Below are 19265 nucleotides of genomic sequence, written 5' to 3'. Positions count from 1 at the left end.
GAAACACGACCCTGCCAAGCCGCACTGCTTCTTGACACACTGCTCGCTTAACCAACGTGTCGGAGGAAACACTGTCCAACTGGCAACCGAAGTCAGCTTGCAGGCGCCCGGCCCGCCACAAGGAGTTGCTAGAGCGCGATGGGACAAGGAAATCCCGGCCAGCCAAACCCTCCCCTAACCCGGACAACGCTGGGCCAACAGCCGCCGCACAGCCTGGGATCGAACCCGGGGCTGTAGTGACACCCCAAGCACTGCGATGCCTTAGACCGCTGCGCCCCTCGGGAGGCCCTTCCTACCCTTTAAATAGTTAACCAAGGGCCTCCCGAGGGGCGCAGATAAGCCTATAACAATATGGACTAATCCAGAGATTGAAGAATGTTGAAGAGACACAGTTCATCATGTTGTCCTGCTGACAGTCGGTGATCACTTCAAATATTTCTCCCTTCCTCACAGTAAAAGATTAGCTCAAGCCAGGAGCGGACTGGCCATCTGGCCAAAAAAATTATATTGGGTCTTGTTTTGTTTTTTTCACAATTATAATGATCTGTGTAATAATGGGGGCCTCAAGGAAGAAAATGGGCCGGTGTGTTAGAAATGCCAGAGCCTATTTCTGGTCCCAGTCTTTTGACCATCCCATGTAAATGGCTCTGATCATGACTCCTGATCCCAGAGTGCATTAGCTACTATAGGTCACCATTACCTGCTGTATGATGTTGGTGACACTCTGCCAGTGGGCCAGCTTGATGTTGTCCCATTACCTGCTGTATGATGTTGGTGACACTCTGCCAGTGGGCCAGCTTGATGTTGTCCCATTACCTGCTGTATGATGTTGGTGACACTCTGCCAGTGGGCCAGCTTGATGTTGTCCCATTACCTGCTGTATGATGTTGGTGACACTCTGCCAGTGGGCCAGCTTGATGTTGTCCCATTACCTGCTGTATGATGTTGGTGACACTCTGCCAGTGGGCCAGCTTGATGTTGTCCCATTACCTGCTGTATGATGTTGGTGACACTCTGCCAGTGGGCCAGCTTGATGTTGTCCCATTACCTGCTGTATGATGTTGGTGACACTCTGCCAGTGGGCCAGCTTGATGTTGTCCCATTACCTGCTGTATGATGTTGGTGACACTCTGCCAGTGGGCCAGCTTGATGTTGTCCCATTACCTGCTGTATGATGTTGGTGACACTCTGCCAGTGGGCCAGCTTGATGTTGTCCCATTACCTGCTGTATGATGTTGGTGACACTCTGCCAGTGGGCCAGCTTGATGTTGTCCCATTACCTGCTGTATGATGTTGGTGACACTCTGCCAGTGGGCCAGCTTGATGTTGTCCCCTCCATCCACCAGACCCTGGTAGCCCTGAGAGAGAAACATCAATCACATCGATCAATCAGATCAATACTGGTCATGACGGAGCAGAACATCCTATTGTCATATTAATGATATTGTCAGTTAAAGGAAACAAAGAAGCCTATGACCTGTAAGACTTAGAGTACCTTAGGGTAACGACCTGTAAGACTTAGGGTAACGACCTGTAAGACTTAGGGTAACGACCTGTAAGACTTAGGGTAACGACCTGTAAGACTTAGGGTAACGAACTGTAAGACAGAGTAACGAACTTTAAGACATTGAGTAACGAACGTTAAGACAGTAACGAACTGTAAGACGTAGGGTAACGAACTGTAAGACGTAGAGTAACGAACTGTAAGACGTAGAGTAACGAACGTTAAGACAGGGTAACGAACGTTAAGACATAGGGTAACGAACGTTAAGACATAGGGTAACGAACGTTAAGACATAGGGTAACGAACGTTAAGACATAGGGTAACGAACGTTAAGACATAGGGTAACGAACGTTAAGACATAGGGTAACGAACGTTAAGACATAGGGTAACGAACGTTAAGACATAGGGTAACGAACGTTAAGACATAGGGTAACGAACGTTAAGACATAGGGTAACGAACGTTAAGACATAGGGTAACGAACGTTAAGACATAGGGTAACGAACGTTAAGACATAGGGTAACGAACGTTAAGACATAGGGTAACGAACGTTAAGACATAGGGTAACGAACGTTAAGACATAGGGTAACGAACGTTAAGACATAGGGTAACGAACGTTAAGACATAGGGTAACGAACGTTAAGACATAGGGTAACGAACGTTAAGACATAGGGTAACGAACGTTAAGACATAGGGTAACGAACGTTAAGACAGTAACGAACTGTAGAATAGTACCTCGTATATGAGATACATCTTGGCTCCAACAAATATCCCCATGCGGGTCACAGCGCGGACGGCTGCATTCATCCCTGGATATCAGAGGGTCAGATTACAAATTGCATTAAACATTTTATCCGTCATACTATAGATTTCTATGATCATATATTGTTTTATACATTACTTTTCATGTTCAAAATAATACAAAATCCACAAGTCCATCATCTTGATAGAATGTATTCTACTGATTATTTCCAGTGTCGGTCGGTGACATTTAAGATTAGGGAAGTTAATGAGTTCAGACATTTTGAATGAGCATGGCGTCATTTCTATTATTAAATGCCTGTCATTCATATTCCATTCACCCAGCTCAATGTAACATGTCATTCATATTCCATTCACCCAGCTCAATGTAACATGTCATTCATATTCCATTCACCCAGCTCAATATAACCTGTCATTCATATTCCATTCACTCAGCTCAATGTTACATCGATAGGTTTAGGCTACTACAGTGAGGGAATCCCCTGCTGATTTTGTACGTTTTCCCACTGACAAAGACATGATCAGTCTATACATTTAATGGTAGGTTTATTTGAACAGTGAGAGACAGAATAACAACAAAAACGCATGTCAAAATGTTATAAATTGATTTGCATTTTAATGAGGGAAATAAGTATTTGACCCCTCTGCAAAACATGACTTAGTACTTGGTGGAAAAACCCTTGTTGGCAATCACAGAGGTCAGACGTTTCTTGTAGTTGGCCACCAGGTTTGCACACATCTCAGGAGGGATTTTGTCCCACTCCTCTTTGCAGATCTTCTCCAATCATTAAGGTTTCGAGGCTGACGTTTGGCAACTCGAACCTTCAGCTCCCTCCACAGATTTTCTATGGGATTAAGGTCTGGAGACTGGCTAGGCCACTCCAGGACCTTAATGTGCTTCTTCTTGAGACACTCCCTGACATACTTGGAGAGCTCTTTGGTCTTGGCCATGGTGGAGAGTTTGGAATCTGATTGATTGATTGATTGCTTCTGTGGACAGGTGTCTTTTATACAGGTAACAAGCTGAGATTAGGAGCACTCCCTTTAAGAGTGTGTTCCTAATTTCAGCTCGTTACCTGTATAAAAGACACCTGGGAGACAGAAATCTTTCTGATTGAGAGGGGGTCAAATACTTATTTTCCCTCATTAAAATGCAAAATCAATTTATAAAATTTTTTGACATGCGTTTCTCTGGATTTTGTTGATGTTATTCTGTCTCTCACTGTTCAAATAAACCTACCATTAAAATTATAGACTGATCATTTCTTTGTCAGTGGGCAAACATACAAAATCAGCAGGGGATCAAATACTTTTTTCCCTCACTGTATATGAGACTGAAATGTTCCGTATACCCATCATAAGGTTGCTACAACCTATAACGTAGGTGCACAGGTTGTGAACAATTTGGAGTAATCAAGGTGAAAGACAGTGACACATTCTATACCGCCTTGCACACTCTTTCCTGCATCTAGCTGATCTAGGCTGTAATCATTAGTCCAACAGTTGCAAACAAGAGTTTCTATTGGACAAATTCAGGTAGGTTTATAATAATAATAATAATAATAATAATAATAAGCCATTTAGCAGACTTTATCCCCGTTTACTTCCGTTTAAGACACGTTTTAACAGAATAGACTGAACGAATAAATCCCTGATCACCCGCAAACACAGTTCACTTTCATAGTAGCCGGGTCCCTTCGATCGTTGGATAATTCCTTCTCGCATCTACGCGCTCTCCTCTCACCTTTTCCTTTCGCTTGTGGACTTCAACGCACAACACAACAGGTGTCTGTGACAAGGCAAAAAAAACATTCCAAGCTAAACCTTCATACATAACCGCTAACTAGGCTTGGGCGATATCCAGATTGTCATACCTTCATACCGAACTTGTGCCATATCAGGATATTCGGTAATACTGGCACAGAACACAAGGGCTGCTGTTTTCAAACCCCACACCGACGTCTTGCTTCCAGACAAGCTAAACACCTTCTTCGCCCGCTTTGAGGATAACACAGTGCCACTGACGAGGCCCACTACCAAGGACTGTGGCCTCTCCTTCTCCATGGCCGACGTGATTAAGACATTTAAGCATGTTAACCCTCGCAAGGCTGCCGGCCCAGACGGCATCCCTAGCCGCGTCCTCAGAGCATGTGCAGACCAGTTGGCTGGTGTGTTTATGGACATATTCAATCTCTCCCTTTCCCAGTCTGCTGTTCCCACATGCTTCAAGATGGCCACCATTGTTCCTGTACTCAAGAAAGCAAAGGTAACTGAACTAAATGACTATCGCCCCGTTGCACTCACTTCTGTCATCATGAAGTGCTTTGAGAGACTAGTCAAGGATCATATCACCTCTACCTTACCTGTCACCCTAGACCCACTTCAATTTGCTTACCGCCCCAATAGGTCCACAAACGATGCAATCGCCATCACACTGCACAATCCCATCTGGACAAGAGGAATACCTATGTAAGAATGCTGTTCATTGACTATAGCTCAGCATTCAACACCTTTGAACCCTCCAAGCTCATCATTAAGCTTGAGGCCCTGGGTCTGAACCCCGACCTGTGCAACTGGGTCCTGGACTTCCTGACGGGCACCCCCAGGTGGTGAAGGTAGGAAACATCACCCCCACTTCGCTGATCCTCAACACTGGGGCCCCACAAGGGTGCGTGTTCAGCCCCCTCCTGCACTCCCTGTTCACCCATGACTGCGTGGCCAAGCACGCCTCCAACTCAATCATCAAGTTTGCAGATCACACAACAGTCGTAGGCTTGATTACCAACAATGACGAGACCGCCTACAGGGAGGAGGTGAGGGCTCTGGGAGTGTGGTGCCAGGAAAATAACCTCTCACTCAACATCAACAAAACAAAGGAGATGATCATGGACTTCAGGAAACAGCAGAGGGAACACCCCCCTATCCACATCGACGGGACCGCAGCTTCAAGTTCCTCGGCGTACACGTCACTGACAAACTGAAATGGCCCACCCACACAGACAGTGTGTTGAAGAAGGCGCAACAGCACCTCTTCAACCTCAGGAGGCTGAAGAAATTTGCCTTGGCACCTAAAACCCTTACACATTTTTACAGATGCACAATTGAGAGCATCCTGTCGGGCTGTATCACCGCCTGGTACGGGAACTGCACCGCCCGCAACTGCAGGGCTCTCCAGAGGGTGGTGCGGTCTGATGAACGCATTACCGGGGGCAAACTACCCGCCCTCCAAGACACCTACAGCACCCGATGTCACAGGAAGGCCAAAAAGATCATCAAGGACATCAACCACTCGAGCCACTGCCTGTTCACCCCGCTATCATCCAGAAGGCGAGGTCAGTACAGGTGCATCAAAGCTGGGACCGAGAGACTGAAAAACATCTTCTATCTCAAGGCCATCAGACTGTTAAATAGCCATCACTAGCACATTAGAGGCTGCTGCTGCCTATTGAAATCACTGGCCACTTTAAGAAATGGAACACTAGTCACTTTAATAATGTTTCCATATCTTGCATTACTCATCTCATATGTATATACTGTATTCTATTCTATAACATTCTACTGTATCTTAGTCCATGCCGCTCTGTCATTGCTCGTCCATATATTTATTTATATATTCTTAATTCCATTGATTTACTCAGATGTGTGTATTGGGTATATGTTGTGAAATTGTTAGATATTACTTGTTAGATATTACTGCACTGTCAGAGCTAGAAACACACGCATTTCGCTACACCCGCTATAACATCTGCTAAACACGTGTATGTGACTAATAAAATGTGATTTGAACAACAGGCAAATAATGTTTACCTGAATTGAGCTAAAGGTAAAATCTGGGATCTTTTCTGTTCCTTAATGATATTAGCAGTTCACTCAATCTTAAACCTGATTAACATTCAACTGTCTTACCCTTCACTAACAACAATACCTGTGTTCTCTGTCGCCTTAGCAACAAAATAGACATTTGTGCAACCATGGGGCAAAACAGATGAGGTTGGCTTTGATTGTTGACAACATGTAAGCTATATTTAGTCTCCAATGTTTATTGAAAACAAATACATTTGCACTATGACCACTTGTTGTTTCAAATACATAGTTACAGGTGTTGGTTAGCTAGATATCGAATTTTAGCCATATTTTCATTGACATGAATTCAGTCAAAACAAGATGAAACATGCTGAAATAAGCCACTTACGATTCCCCACATGGCAGTGTCATTCTTGCTGGCAATCTGGCCATCCAGAATCACAACAGGCTAACTTCTGCCCAATGGAAGCGTGCACATCATTTTCGTGACGTTGTCAGCCAACCCATCTATGTAGCTACTGTAGATGCTAAGTCATTGTATTGTAAACACACACACAAAATCTATTCACTTACTCCTGCAAATATAACAACCATCTCTGTGTTTGCTGAGCTGCATCTCTCACCCTCTTTCAAGAAGAAATTCCATATGTCAATCGTCTATAAATTTGAAAAAAATGTTAACTCAGCTATCCAGCTTTGTTTTTTCAACAGATAGCTAGCTAATTGAGCTGACAACCAAAAGTAGCTAAAGTCATGTTAGCCATAAGTTAGCTAGCTATCTTTATTAGTAATTTTTTGCATATTTGGACAGTACTTGATTAGACAGTAATTGGTTAGTTAGTGATACTTTGTCGGGTGGTGAACAGAGCTTCAGCAGTTGGATTCAGTGTCCAGATAGCTAATGAATAACTTTACTGTCAAAACCCTGCTCAACATACAGTGGGGGAAAAAAAGTATTTAGTCAGCCACCAATTGTGCAAGTTCTCCCACTTAAAAAGATGAGAGGCCTGTAATTTTCATCATAGGTACACGTCAACTATGACAGACAAATTGAGAATAAAAAAATCAAGAAAATCACATTGTAGGATTTTTTATGAATTTATTTGCAAATTATGGTGGAAAATAAGTATTTGGTGACCTACAAACAAGCAAGATTTCTGGCTCTCACAGACCTGTAACTTCTTCTTTAAGAGGCTCCTCTGTCCTCCACTCGTTACCTGTATTAATGGCACCTGTTTGAACTTATCAGTATAAAAGACACCTGTCCACAACCTCAGTCACACTCCAAACTCCACTATGGCCAAGACCAAAGAGCTGTCAAAGGACACCAGAAACAAAATTGTAGACCTGCACCAGGCTGGGAAGACCGAATCTACAATAGGTAAGCAGCTTGGTTTGAAGAAATCAACTGTGGGAGCAACTATTAGGAAATGGAAGACATTCAAGACCACTGATAATCAACTCTCCTCGCCCCTACCTGGGCTTGAACCAGGGACCCTCTGCACACATCCACAACAGTCACCCTCGAAGCACCGTTACCCGTCGCTCCACATGTAACAGTGTTGCTGCCGTCCCTCTCCTCGCCCCTACCTGGGCTTGAACCAGGGACCCTCTGCACACATCCACAACAGTCACCCTCGAAGCACCGTTACCCGTCGCTCCACATGTAACAGTGTTGCTGCCATCCCTCTCCTCGCCCCTACCTGGGCTTGAACCAGGGACCCTGTGCACACATCCACAACAGTCACCCTCGAAGCACCGTTACCCGTCGCTCCACATGTAACAGTGTTGCTGCCGTCCCTCTCCTCGCCCCTACCTGGGCTTGAACCAGGGACCCTCTGCACACATCCACAACAGTCACCCTCGAAGCACCGTTACCCGTCGCTCCACATGTAACAGTGTTGCTGCCGTCCCTCTCCTCGCCCCTACCTGGGCTTGAACCAGGGACCCTCTGCACACATCGACAACAGTCACCCTCGAAGCACCGTTACCCGTCGCTCCACATGTAACAGTGTTGCTGCCGTCCCTCTCCTCGCCCCTACCTGGGCTTGAACCAGGGACCCTCTGCACACATCCACAACAGTCACCCTCGAAGCACCGTTACCCGTCGCTCCACATGTAACAGTGTTGCTGCCGTCCCTCTCCTCGCCCCTACCTGGGCTTGAACCAGGGACCCTCTGCACACATCGACAACAGTCACCCTCGAAGCACCGTTACCCGTCGCTCCACATGTAACAGTGTTGCTGCCGTCCCTCTCCTCGCCCCTACCTGGGCTTGAACCAGGGACCCTCTGCACACATCCACAACAGTCACCCTCGAAGCACCGTTACCCGTCGCTCCACATGTAACAGTGTTGCTGCCGTCCCTCTCCTCGCCCCTACCTGGGCTTGAACCAGGGACCCTCTGCACACATCCACAACAGTCACCCTCGAAGCACCGTTACCCGTCGCTCCACATGTAACAGTGTTGCTGCCGTCCCTCTCCTCGCCCCTACCTGGGCTTGAACCAGGGACCCTCTGCACACATCCACAACAGTCACCCTCGAAGCACCGTTACCCGTCGCTCCACAAAAACCACGGAAACAACTACTTCAAGGTCTCAGAGCGAGTGACGTCACCAATTGAAATGCTACTAGCGCGCACCGCTAACTAGCTAGCCATTTCACACCGGTTACACACAGAAATGCTGGTTTTAGTCAGCACTAAAAAGGCTGGGCAGGCCAGGGCTCCTGTTTGGAGAAGTCACTGCAGTGTATAATGCAGCGTAGACTAGTTTGTTTTACACCATCCCAGCAGGGTGAAATACTTGGGGCAAAATACCTGAATGTCCGGTTCTGGTGACGTCAATGGCTAGCTACAGTGTGAAAGTGAAAAAAATCTAACAAAATATAGCTAGCTCTCTCTTGCTCGCTCTCTGCTGCTTCTCCTTGTTAAACTATTGTCTTTCTCTCTCTTCGAGTAAATATTTACTGTGTAAGTCTATGGAAGGGGTTGAGAACCATGAGCCTCCTTGTCAATGTGGTCCTCTGTAGCTCAGCTGGTAGAGCACGGCGCTTGTAACGCCAAGGTAGTGGGTTCGATCCCCGGGACCACCCATACACAAAAATGTATGCACGCATGACTGTAAGTCGCTTTGGATAAAAGCGTCTGCTAAATGGCATATTATTATTTTACCCAGAGGAGAACAGAAACTAGCTGTCCTCCAGCTAAACCACGGTGCTACTCCAGAGAGGCTACTGTAGACCTTCACTGCAAAACAGTTATTTGGTGACATTAACATATTTCATATAGTTTAAAATGGCTAACTTTTTTAAAGGTTTTACTATTTGCATGAAATTCACTGAGTTGGTTGGTCCTCCACTGATTAATTATGTGGTAGGCTGAGGCTGTAACCTTGACAGTCCCTGATCAAACATGCAAAGGGCAATAAAATGTTCCTCCTGTCTTTCACCTGATATCCTGCACGTATAGCCCAATAACACCCACCGACGTAGGTGCACCAATAGGGGTGCGCTTGACTAGCTCGCATAGTGCGAGGTGTTGAAGAGTTTACATTTTTCACAGCATCATATTAGTTGTGAATCCGTTCACCCGGCGTATAGAGTGATCTCAATCAAACGCACCTTGCGTTTTAAGTAACGCTTCCACAAAGATTTTGCAAACTGATTATAATAAAACGATGAGGATCGACGGATGAGAACACAAAACCAGGAGATTACGACTTTAACAACATTATAAGTGGAACGAGTCATATCTGCCAACATGCACGAAAACACATTTCATGGATAATATTGTCAAGCCCCCTTTCTTGCCTTTTAGTTGTCAAAACCCCATGTCAACAACTCGCGTAAAAGAAAACAAGTTTAAAATCATGAACAAAGTAAAATAACTAGAAGTTAACATATGACCGACGATCTGTATTGATTATGCTACTAACACAGGGATGTAGCTCAGCATGGCGCTTGCAACGCCAGGGTTGTGGGTTTGATTCCCACGGGGGGCCAGTATGAAAAAATAAAATAATGTATGAACTCACAAACTGTAAGTCGCTCTGGATAAGAGCGTCTGCTAAAATGACTAAAATGTAACACAGCCTAGCCCTAGGCCATGCATAGCTAGACAGATGTTTGTCCGTTTCCCTAATCATCCTGTACCTTGTGCATCTCCGCCACTCGTCAACAAGGCGATAGCTTTCCCAGCGCCCGTCATCTTCAGTCTCTCTAAATCCGACATATTGGCAGCGGTGGAATACGGTTCAACCTCGACTGGAGAAATTATGTAAAAGAATTGCTTGAATCTCCTTAAAATACAAGTTACGAGCAGTTCGTCGAACACATGCAGCCAGTTATGTAGGTAATTGTCCTTGTGTTGGTTGACTGCCTGTGGAATTGACTCCGCCCCAACAAGATTGCACAAGCTGGGAAGGTTTGGTTTCCCGATTTCCTCCCCCTCCCCCTCCTCCTCCTCCTCCGCCTCCCCCCCCCCCCCCCCTCCCCCTCCCCCTCATCCGCCTCCTCCCCCCCCCTCCCCCTCCCCCTCCCCCTCCCCCTCCTCCTCCTCCTTCTTCTTATTTGATGAGGTTTAACGGCCGTTGGCATCCAATAAATGTTGCATTACCGCCACCTACTGGACTGGAGTAGAACTACCTTATACTTTGCTTGAAAAAATGAATAAACAAACACCCTACCATCTAACACTACACTCACAAAAAAACACAGAAAAACCCACCACCCTACTCCACTATTTAAATACCCTTCCATCTAACCCTACCCTCACTAAAACCCACCACCCTACTCCACTATTTAAATACCCTTCCATCTAACCCTACCCTCACTAAAACCCACCACCCTACTCCACTATTTAAATACCCTTCCATCTAACCCTACCCTCACTAAAACCCCCACCCTACTCCACTATTTAAATACCCTTCCATCTAACCCTACCCTCACTAAAACCCCCACCCTACTACATTATTTTAATCTATTTATTCCTACCTCAGGCTAACAGTCTGAAAGGATGGGACGCCACCACTCAACACACCCTGTAACTCTTCTGATGTCAAGTCTCGCACATCCAAATACCTCTCTGCAGCTGCCACCACAACCTCAATTTTCTGAGATTTACGTTCCATCCCTGAAGTACAGTTGATAACCATTGCTATAAATGCTAAAAATCCAATCTTACTGAAACATATATCACTTGTTGGTTTATCCCTCTGTACTGGTACAGATCTACTACTCCCACCACTCCTCTCAGGATCCCTCCCCCTTGACCCATCTTCCTCTACTTTCTTCACTGCCTCAGCATAAACAACTGAACAGAGACCAACCAGGCAAGCCTCTTCTAACAGCTGAACAGAAACCAACCAGGCAAGCCTCTTCTAACAGCTGAACAGAGTCCAACCAGGCAAGCCTCTTCTAACAGCTGAACAGAAACCAACCAGGCAAGCCTCTTCTGACAGCTGAACAGAAACCAACCAGGCAAGCCTCTTCTAACAGCTGAACAGAAACCAACCAGGCAAGCCTCTTCTAACAGCTGAACAGAAACCAACCAGGCAAGCCTCTTCTAACAGCTGAATCAAATCAAATCAAATCAAATTTTATTGGTCACATGCGCCGAATACAACAGGTGCAGACATTACAGTGAAATGCTTACTTACAGCCCTTAACCAACAGTGCATTTATTTTAAACAAAAAAAGTAAGAATAAAACAACAACAAAAAAGTGTTGAGAAAAAAAAGAGCAGAAGTAAAAAATAAAGTGACAGTAGGGAGGCTATATATACAATAGAATAAAGTGACAGTAGGGAGGCTATATATACAGGGGGGTACCGTTGCATAGTCAATGTGCGGGGGCACCGGCTAGTTGAGGTAATATGTACATGTGGGTAGAGTTAAAGTGACTATGCATAAATACTTAACAGAGTAGCAGCAGCGTAAAAAGGATGGGGTGGGGGGGCAGTGCAAATAGTCCGGGTAGCCATGATTAGCTGTTCAGGAGTCTTATGGCTTGGGGGTAGAAGCTGTTGAGAAGTCTTTTGGACCTAGACTTGGCACTCCGGTACCGCTTGCCGTGCGGTAGCAGAGAGAACAGTCTATGACTAGGGTGACTGGAGTCTTTGACAATTTTGAGGGCCTTCCTCTGACACCGCCTGGTATAGAGGTCCTGGATGGCAGGGAGCTTTGCCCCAGTGATGTACTGGGCCGTACGCACTACCCTCTGTAGTGCCTTGCGGTCAGAGGCCAAGCAGTTGCCATACCAGGCGGTGATGCAACCAGTCAGGATGCTCTCGATGGTGCAGCTGTAGAATTTTTTGAGGATCTGAGGACCCATGCCAAATCTTTTTAGTCTCCTGAGGGGGAATAGGCTTTGTCGTGCCCTCTTCACGACTGTCTTGGTGTGTTTGGACCATGATAGTTCGTTGGTGATGTGGACAGAGTCCAACCAGGCAAGCCTCTTCTAACAGCTGAACAGAGTCCAACCAGGCAAGCCTCTTCTAACAGCTGAACAGAGTCCAACCAGGCAAGCCTCTTCTAACAGCTGAACAGAGTCCAACCAGGCAAGCCTCCTATTGGTGTATTGCCGCCACCTACTGTAAGGGGTCTTCTTCTTTGATATTACTGCGGCCGCAAACAAAAGCTATAGGTGCATGCCGCCACCTACTGCCCTGGCTGTATATCAGCCCAAATAATTAACAAAATAAAACTCAACAAAATAAACAAAACAAAACTCAATGTACTCCTTTATTCAGATTCAACGTCCATCCCTACAGGCTCTGGGGCCTGAGAAGGAAGAGCATCTACAGACAGAACTGGAGTCCTGGAGACCCAGAAACCTTTCAGCCGCAGATTCTATCATGTCCAGTTTCTTTGACTTTTTGTTCATTTGTGCAGTACAATTAAATCACATGCGCGATAAACACCATGAATTCCACCTTCTTCACAATCAACATATCAGTTTCGCTCAACTGTTGAACAACACTCTGAATCTCCACAGTCTGCGAGAGCATTCGCCACCATGTCTTCAGCTACCTCGCTCCTTCAGCTATTTCACGTGCCTCCGTGTAGGAGACCTGCTGTATAGCCCTGACCCCTGACCCCTGCCACTTCATAGTCCTTTACCCTAACCGGGAACTCCAGGGAATTGGGAACGTGGTTGCCATCACAATTACAACATCGTGCACCCTCAGATTCTTCAACAACATTCCTTCGGCACACACTTGATACATGTCCATACCTTCTACAACTCCAGCAAAACAACGGCTTGGACACAAAAGCTCTCACTGCATATCTAACGTATCTAATATGTGAAGGGAGATAGTCTTGGTCAAACATCAATAATACTGACAGGCTTTCTTCTTTCCACTACACGGTTCAGCCAGCGCGCTCCAACTACTCCTGGTACGCTCCTCGTAAACCACATCCAACGCGACGCCAGAGATGACACCTTTTAACGGCACTCTGCTACAAAAATCTAAACTCTCCACTTCATAAGTCGATAGTTTGTCCTTAATGTATTTTCCTTCTGCTCTTTCCACACACAAGAAATCAAAACAAAACCACTTCTGGTCACTCTGACCTACTCCACCTTTCCCCATGCAACCCTTCCCATCCTTGATACTTCAAACAGATCTCCCAAAGAAGCATAATTGTTAGTGAACCTTATTCCAACCAAAAACCTATACTCATTAACAACTTTAGCCCTTTTTGTTCCATTTCCCACCAGTCTCACTCAATCTGGGCCAGAATCATCCTTTACATCCTCGGAACAAGTCCAAACTCGGCAGTCCTCACCGCGGGTACTTCATCCACGCTCCCGTCAGGTTCCATCTCCCAGCTACAAAAGCACATATCCCTCTTTTTGCACTTGTCGCCAACCTTCCTCACCACCCCGCTTCCCTCTACACTCAACTCATTCTCAGCTGTCATCACTACACCTGCCACCGCAATTGATTCACCCTCACTCTTGTCATATTCAATTTCCTTGTCTAGCTCTTCCAGAAGTTCTATGCAATCCTCCATTCCATATTCACTCAGGACATATTTCACTTTTCTTCTGTTTCCCTTGTCCACCATCTTCTCCTTCATCAAGTCTTCCAGGAAGTTTTTACAATCCCTCGATTCATATTTATTCATAATATGTTTCAGTTTCTTCCTTTTTCCCTTGTCCGCCATCTTCAACCCATCCTCCGTCCTCCCCTCTTCCAGGCGAGCCTCTTCTTCTTCTTCAATGAGGTTTAACGGCGGTTGGCATCCAATAAATGTTGCATCTACTAGACTGGAGTATAACTCCCTTATCCTTTGCTTTAATAAATAAAAAAATACAACCAATACCCTACCATCTATGGGCCCCGTGTAGCTCAGTTGGTAGAGCATGGCGCTTCATACGGGGGGCCAGTATGAAAATGTATGCACTCACTAACTGTAAGTCGCTCTGGATAAGAGCGTCTGCTAAATGACTAAAATGTAAAATTTAAATCTAACACTACACTCACAAAATAATAATAACTACCATACTCCACAATTTAAATCTATGTATTCCTACTTCAGGCCAACAGTCTGAAAGGATGGGACGCCACCACTCAACACACCCTGTAACTCTTCTGATGTCAAGTCTCGCACACCCAAATACCTCTCTGCAGCTGCCACCACTACATCTATTTTCTGCGACTTACATTCCATCCCTGAAGTACAGTTGATAAATATTGCTATAAATGCTAAAAATCCAATCTTACTGAAACATATATCACTTGTTGGTTTATCCCTCTGTACTGGGACAGATCTACTACTCACACCACTCCTCTCAGGATCTCTCCCCCTTGACCCATCTTCCTCTACTTTCTTCACTGCCTCAGCATATGACAACTTCTGCACTACTCTAACCCTGGAAACCTCAACCTGCCTCTCTCGCACCGGACATTTCTGAGCCCCAGCCCCCTGGGCACCCCTGCAATTAACACATACCATTACTTTCCCCCAATTGCTACACATTCCTTTGTCTCATGCCCTTCTGCACACTTCTCACACCTTGGAACCTCCCTCCTACACACTGCTGCCACATGCCCATAAGCTTGACACCTGTTACATCGTAATGTATTTGGCACAAAAGCTCATACATGATAACTTATATATCCTAACATCACTTTGTCGGGCAAAGACTCAACATCAAAACTCAAAAGAACAGACAATGACTCTTCTGTTTCTCCCATCACGCTACCCTGTCTGCGTCGCACCAAACGACGAGCATCACAAACACCGGGAATCTTCCCCTTCAGTTGGTCAGCTTTCACATTTACCGCTACCCCAGTAATCACTCCTTTCAATGGCGCCCTTTTCTTGAGAGCAAAACAATTCACATCTCTTGTCCCCATTCGTTTAACACGGAGCGCCTGGTCCCTCTGACCAGCAGAAACACAAACAATTATCACCAGACCACTTCTGGTTACCCTCACCGATTCCACAGCACCCAACTCTGTTTTCACCCACCCTGAAACCACAAAGGGATCAGCCAAAAGGCAAGGGTCCACTTTTTCCAAAAACTTCCCTCCTACTGTCACAGACTCATCTTTATCCTGACCCTCGGTGCAAGCCTCGGGCTCCTAGTACTTCACCACACCTACCACCTCCGATACTTCACCCCACCTTCCACCTCCGATACTTCACCACACCTTCCACCTCCGATACTTCACCCCACCTTCCACCTCCGATACTTCACCACACCTTCCACCTCCGATACTTCACCACACCTTCCACCTCCGATACTTCACCACACCTACCACCTCCGATACTTCACCACACCTTCCACCTCCGATACTTCACCACACCTTCCACCTCCGATACTTCACCACACCTACCACCTCCGATACTTCACCACACCTACCACCTCCGATACTTCACCACACCTACCACCTCCGATACTTCACCACACCTACCACCTCCGATACTTCACCACACCTACCACCTCCGATACTTCCCTCATTCTCTTCCATTTCTCCTCCTGTCTTCAGCTCACTCTGTTTACACTTTCTACCATTCTTCTTTAACAAACCATCTCCCTTCTTTCCGCCATTTTTAACTCACTCAAGCTCAACTTCTTCCTCCCTCTCTCTCTTAGACCTCCTCTGCTTCTCTTTTTCCCTCCAAGTATAACTCTCCTTATGATAGTACTGCAATTCTTCTGACATACATCTAGTTCTTGCCTTGTCTAGGGACGCCATTTAACCGGCTGTCACAATCTCCGTAGCTCTCCACCTCCCCAGGCAAGCCTCGCTGTGGATTAGTGTTTTAATCGCAGTTCCATATCTACACGGGATTGGCCAGGACAGCGGTGGAGGGGCGGAGTTAGTGGTATTCTGGAATACAGTTTACTACGCCCATCTGGAATCCTACATATAGGGTTGCCATGTCCGTTATTTTCAGCGAAATTGGGCTGCTTTGAAAACGATGTTGCGGTTGAAAACATATTGGTTGCCGGTTTTTGGGCTACTAAATTGCACCGCGGCCTCCATGGCATTTATCTTAAAAAATATATATTTCACTGTGACCTGTTGCTGACTGTCAGGCAGTGAGGCAGGCTGTTGATGAGTGAGTGAGTTGTGGGGAGGAGGACCGGAGGAGGACCGGAGGAGGACCGGAGGAGGACCGGAGGAGTGTGTGTGTGTTGAGATAGCACTACAGTTATTGACTGAGTGACATGAGCGAGAGCAGCACGCCACGCCATCTTGTTACCAGTTGTAGGTCGGCTATTTAACTTGTCATAATGCACAAGTGGAAATTTGAAAGGGAAGTTAGGGAACTCCCTCCCGTGCGTCTGTTATGGGGAAAAGTCCTCAATGAAATTGACATTAAATGTGGAGAATGATAGATTTGCATCTGTTGGCCATCAAGTAGCCTATTCATTTATATGCCATTGTAGGCTACTGTCGGCTACCATTTGATACATATGTCGATGTTGAAATGACTATATCTCCTCTACTCCTCCTCTCCTTCTCCTCTCCTCTCCTTCTCCTCTCCTCTCCTCTCCTCTCCTCTCCTTCTCCTCATCCTCTACTCCTCCTCTCCTTCTCCTCTCCTCTCCTCCTCCTCTCCTTCTCCTCCTCCTCTCCTTCTCCTCTACTCCTCCTCTCCTTCTCCTCTACTACTCCTCTCCTCCTCCTCCTTCTCCTTCTCCTCCTCTCCTCCTCCTCCTTCTACTCTCCTCCTCCTATACTCCTCCTCTCCCCTCCTCTCGTCCTCCTCTCCTTCTACTCTCCTTCTCCTCCTCCTATAATCCTCCTCTCCTCTCCTTCTCCTCCTCTCCTTCTCCTCTCTTTCTCCTTCTCCTCTACTCCTCATCTCCTTCTCCTCTACTACTCCTCTCCTCCTCCTCCTTCTCCTCCTCCTCCTCTCCTCCTCCTCCTTCTCCCCTCCTTCTCCTCATCTCCTCCTCCTTCTCCTCTCCTTCTCCTCTCCTCCTCCTCCTTCTCCCCTCCTTCTCCTCCTTCTCCTCTCCTTCTCCTCCTCCTCTCCTCCTCCTCCTTCTCCTCTCCTTCTCCTCTCCTCCTCCTCCTCTCCTCCTCCTTCTCCCCTCCTCCTCCTCCCCTCCTTCTACTCTCCTCCTCCTTCTCCTCCTCCTCTCCACCTCCTCTCCTCCTCCTTCTACTCTCCTCCTCCTATACTCCTCCTCTCCCCTCCTCTCCTCCTCCTCTCCTTCTACTCTCCTTCTCCTCCTCCTATAATCCTCCTCTCCTTCTCCTCCTCTCCTTCTCCTCTCTTTCTCCTTCTCCTCTACTACTCCTCTCCTCCTCCTCCTTCTCCTCCTCCTCCTTCTCCCCTCCTTCTCCTCCTCCTTCTCCTCATCTCCTCCTCCTTCTCCTCTCCTTCTCCTCCTCCTCTCCTCCTCCTCCTTCTCCTCTCCTTCTCCTCTCCTCCTCCTCCTTCTCCCCTCCTCCTCCTCCTCCCCTCCTTCTCCTCCTCCTTCTCCTCTCCTTCTACTCTCCTCCTCCTTCTCCTCCTCCTCTCCTCCTCCTTCTACTCTCCTCCTCCTATACTCCTCCTCTCCCCTCCTCTCCTCCTCCTCTCCTTCTACTCTCCTTCTCCTTCTCTTCTCCTTCTCCTCCTCCTATAATCCTCCTCTCCTTCTCCTCCTCCTCTCTTTCTCCTTCTCCTCTACTCCTCCTCTCCTCCTCCTCCTCCTTCTCCCCTCCTTCTCCTCATCTCCTCCTCCTTCTCCTCTCCTTCTCCTCTCCTCCTTCTCCTCTCCTCTCCTCCTCCTCTCCTTCTACTCTCCTCCTCCTTCTCCTCCTCCTCTCCACCTCCCCTCCTTCTCCTCCTCCTTCTCCTCCTCCTCTCCTTCTCCTCTCCTTCTCCTTCTTTGGGATTGGGTTGGCGGATCACATCCAACTTTAAGGTGCATACACCGCCACCTACTGTACTGGAGTGTGAGGCCAGTTACAGCCTACCTACATTAAATACTCTTCATTATTCCTGTTCCTAAAAGCACCACCAACTATCCCTACACCTATATACCACTATTTCATACAAATAAAAATCACCACTCCATTAATTATTCTGCAGTAAAATATTGTCCACCCAGGTACTTCTCTGCAGCTGCCACCTACTCAGTAGAAACCCACTACCCCATTCCACTACTTTGACCCTCTCTGCTCCTGAACCATGCCAACGGCCTGGGAGGACGGGCCACCACCACTCAACACACCATGTAACTCTTCTGAAGTCTAATCTCATATACCCAAATACTTCTCTGCAGCTGCCACCGCAACATCTATTTTTCACATTCCATTTCTGCGGTACAGTTGATAACCACTGCTATGAACGCTGTGGTGGCAGAATTTGGGGTATGCTAAGTTGGAACTTCTCAAGGTTTATGCTCTGTTCTGTGTTGGACTGTGATAATAATAATAATAATAAGCCATTTAGCAGACGCTTTTATCCAAAGCGACTTACAGTCATGCGTGCATACATTTTTGTGTATGGGTGGTCCCGGGGATCGAACCCACTACCTTGGCGTTACAAGCACCGTGCTCTACCAGCTGAGCTCCAGAGGACCAAGCACCGTGCTCTACCAGCTGAGCTACAGAGGACCAAGCACCGTGCTCTACCAGCTGAGCTAGAGGACCATGAACTGCGTTCCATAGCGTCCGATGCCTGTTATCTGTCTGCAGCCTAACACAAGGCCATTGTGTTCTGGAACCGTTGCTT

At 46.8% G+C, this 19265-nt stretch overlaps 1 protein-coding gene across 1 annotated transcript in view; it reads right to left on the bottom strand.

Annotated features, from left to right (window-relative positions):
* The window catches only part of pfkla (phosphofructokinase, liver a), a 71054-nt gene extending 60612 nt beyond the window's left edge, over positions 1–10442 (bottom strand). The window contains exons 1-3 of the mRNA XM_084191569.1: positions 10222–10442; positions 2238–2311; positions 1281–1358 (exon numbers count right to left, since the gene is read on the bottom strand). Coding sequence (XP_084047695.1) covers positions 1281–1358; positions 2238–2311; positions 10222–10300 — 231 coding nt within the window. The 5' untranslated portion in view covers positions 10301–10442. The remainder of the gene's footprint in view (positions 1–1280; positions 1359–2237; positions 2312–10221) is intronic.
* Between the last annotated feature and the right edge of the window lie 8823 nt (positions 10443–19265).

Source organism: Coregonus lavaretus (assembly GCF_964263955.1).
Source record: "Coregonus lavaretus genome assembly, contig: HAP1_SCAFFOLD_261, whole genome shotgun sequence".
Taxonomy (NCBI): domain Eukaryota; kingdom Metazoa; phylum Chordata; class Actinopteri; order Salmoniformes; family Salmonidae; genus Coregonus; species Coregonus lavaretus.
The sequence above is the reverse complement of the archived record's forward strand: the minus strand, read 5'-3'. Positions and strand labels throughout refer to the sequence as shown.